General features: G+C 38.5%; 1 protein-coding gene across 1 annotated transcript; it reads left to right on the plus strand.

Moving 5' to 3' along the window:
• Positions 1–202: 202 nt before the first annotated feature.
• Positions 203–3,139, plus strand: LOC130551037 (dipeptidyl aminopeptidase-like protein 6; the record flags this gene model as incomplete). The annotated part of the gene is made up of 9 exons (XM_057328586.1): positions 203–301; positions 388–457; positions 610–804; positions 1,094–1,148; positions 1,475–1,592; positions 1,678–1,736; positions 1,810–1,882; positions 2,045–2,118; positions 2,437–3,139. Coding segments are annotated over 9 exons (893 nt in total), but the record flags the coding sequence as incomplete, so codon positions are not given.
• Positions 3,140–3,383: the final 244 nt, after the last annotated feature.

Consider the following 3,383-nt stretch of genomic DNA (forward strand, 5'->3'; position numbering starts at 1 on the left):
TCACCTACATGTTTCGCGCTTGTGACGTCCATGAATATTCCCGACGAGTTCTTACAGAAACAATTTATTAAAGTATTGTTTGTGTCGTCTTTGTCCCCACCACTTTTCAAAACAAAGTTACGCCACTGGCATTAACAATCCCATCACAAGTGGACTGTGCTAAACAGTGACACTTAATGCACTTTTACTCAATTTCCCTCAGAGCTGCTGGATGTGGAGGCCAATGAAGAGTTAAACACCACAGTAAACAACACACAGATGCCCAAAGTAGAGTACAAGAAGTTCAATGTAGACGATTACTGTGAGTATCAGCAACATTCTCGTTCATATCAGTCCTGTTGGCTCAGTTTCCTAAAATGTGCACTGTAATTTCTGTCATTTATACAGGCTTGAACTTCCAGATTCTGAAACCAGCTGGATTTGTAGAAACAGCCCATTACCCATTACTGCTGCTTGTGTAAGTTTTTCACAGACAACTGACACATTATTCTAATGACAACCATATTGGAAAATATGTGATACATCCATCAAAGACTAGGCTATTATCATATCCACTATCAGCAAGGTCAGCGTTGAAAATGTGTAATAAAACCAGTGTTGTTATGGCAGGGATGGCACCCCTGGTGGGCAGGTGGTGACGGAGCAGTTTGAGGTGGACTGGACAACTGTACTTGTCAGCTCCTTCAACACTGTAGTCATGCGTCTTGATGGCCGAGGCAGTGGATTTCAGGGGACAAACCTTCTTCATCGAGTTCAGAAGAAACTGGGAGAGTTTGAGGAGAGAGACCAACTAGAAGCTCTTAGGTCAGATCATCTAGTTAAACAACATTACGCCCGTCATTTTAAGGAACCAATGAAAGTAGTTCAACTGAAAAGTGGTGCACAGTAACTGTTTGTCGAACAAAGTTGTAATTCAATGATTTCATGTTTTTAGCAGATTAAAAACCTGTTTATTTTGCCATCTTAAATATGCAATTACGTGATAAATTCATGTTGTTCATGGCGCTATATCTGAACAGACCTACAGCACTTGGATTATGAAATTGAGAAGCACTGGTTTACATATCATCTCCTCTGTGATCCTCTGTGACAGATTAATATCACAGCTGAAATACATTGACATGTCAAGAATTGGAGTTTATGGAAAGGTATGTTGGCCTTTTAAATTGAAATTTATTCCATTTGTTACACTGCTACTTTTCAAATAAATGGACATGAAGTATTGTTTAGCCTAAATTGTTTATTATGTCAGACCTTGAAGTGAGTCAAGTATTATGCCATTAATAAAGGCATAAGCTTCTTATTCAAATTTCTTAAATTCAGACAGTTTTGTTTGATCATTTGATGTAATATACATTTTTATATACAGTATGTGTTAATCAATATATATGTCACTTTTCTCATGCAGTCAGTTTGTTGATAAAGGTTTTAGTGTAGTGCTTCACTTACAGTATATCTTTTTTGTCTACTGCAGGCGTATGGAGGATATTTGGTCAGCCGACTCTTACGCTCAGATGAATCTCCAAACATGTTTAAATTCAAAATCAAGTGTGGCACAGCCGTCTCGCCCATTACAGATTTCAGCTTGTATGGTATGATCTTACAGCTTTTATTTTATCAGACTTAAGTTGATGTATTTTGGTTTAAATTAAGTAGTTGTTGAATGTTTGTCCACAGCTTCTGCATTTTCAGAACGATATTTAGGATCACCACAGTTCAATAAGCGAGAATACGAGGTAAAGTATGATTTCTCATTCAAGTCAAACAAATATTTTGTATGTGAAGTGTATAATTTACCTTTTTTTGCAGATGGCACGTTTGGCAGACCACATAGAGCAAATGAAGGACAAGAAACTCTTAATAATTCATCCAACGGCTGATGGTAATCCTTGACTTTACCAGTAAAATGCACACATTCTCGTGTATCTATCATGTACAGCATGCACTTTATTGCCAAGTGGAATGAACTGTACATCAGACCTGGCAGATTTAATCCAGCCATAGAGAAAAACTGATCTGTAATCATTTCTTTCTGTGCACACAGAGAAAGTCCATTTTCAGCACACAGCAAAATTTATCACCCACATGATCAGTGAAAAGGCCAATTATACATTACAGGTAAGAGATGTGGATCTGCTGCTGTTAACATTTATAGCCATTTGCTTCAGTATTTCTGAATTTCATCCTTTTTAATGTCGTTTATTAAGGCATCACTTTTTTGCCATTCATACTTGGAATGAACTGTTCGTATGGGTTTTAGACTTAGGTTTGTAAGTATTAAATGTGAAGTAGGTGCCCCAGGACCTGTGGAAGCCCTGCTTTACATGTAGACTTTAACGTCCACTGCTTTTTGTACAGCAAATCAATCTGTTTTAAAATAAGAGTGGGTGAGACACTATTGTTCATCCAAATGTATTTATTTTTCCTTTTTCACAGATCTACCCAGATGAAGGACACTTCATTCATTCGAAAGACTCACAGCAACATCTGAGTCAGTCACTGGTCAACTTCTTTGTAGAATGTTTCAGACCACCGGAGATGCTAAGCGAGGACAAACTGGAGCAGGACAATGAAGACGACGGTTAAATGAATATTGATACCCTTGAACAGACCAGCTTATAGCCCAATATGCAAACTTTTCCCGCCATTACAACCTCTCTCATTTCCCCGTTAGTTTTGATGGGTTCTCCTGAGCCTCTGCATGGACCACGCCCCTCAACTCTGATTGGCTCCAAGGAAGAGTGTAAATGACCTAGTGGTAAAAGAACGCATGGAGGTACATGCTGAAGCGTGGCGTGTTTATGAATAATGCACAAGCGGTGCGAGAAGACTGCTGTGAATCGCCCGTTCAAACATTGCTCATGGAAAGCTTTAAGAGTTGAATGCACAATATACAGAAGAGAATGAATCAATGGCAGGAAATGCTGCAAATGACCCTTATTTGTATCCTTCTAATGTTCATTCTTATTATACAGGCCTTTATTTGGATATATCGATGTCAGTTTGTTTCTGCCTTTAATGTCAAACTTACTGGGCCTCATTCGTTCTGAATGGATTTCTGTCTCAGTTGTTCCGTCTAGAACCATTCTTACGTATATTGTTTTGTATTTAATGTGCCAATAAAAATGAGCAAAATGAATGTGTAAATACTTCCAGTAACCGTTTGGCTGCTTTCATGAAACATGAGCAGAGTGTCTGTGTAAATTGTGTGTAGTATCATCCTAACCTGAACTGAAAAGAATTAGGAACAAATCGTCCTGAGAACACGTTTGCCTACATTGTTAGGAAATCTATTTTATCTTCGACTGTAGCTGTGTCTCGTTTCGTAAGGCTGCATCCTTGTGTCCTCCAGAGGTATCATCCTCTAAAGGATGCAGTATACG

The sequence above is a fragment of the Triplophysa rosa genome, unplaced genomic scaffold (assembly GCF_024868665.1).
Source record: "Triplophysa rosa unplaced genomic scaffold, Trosa_1v2 scaffold563, whole genome shotgun sequence".
Lineage (NCBI taxonomy): Eukaryota > Metazoa > Chordata > Actinopteri > Cypriniformes > Nemacheilidae > Triplophysa > Triplophysa rosa.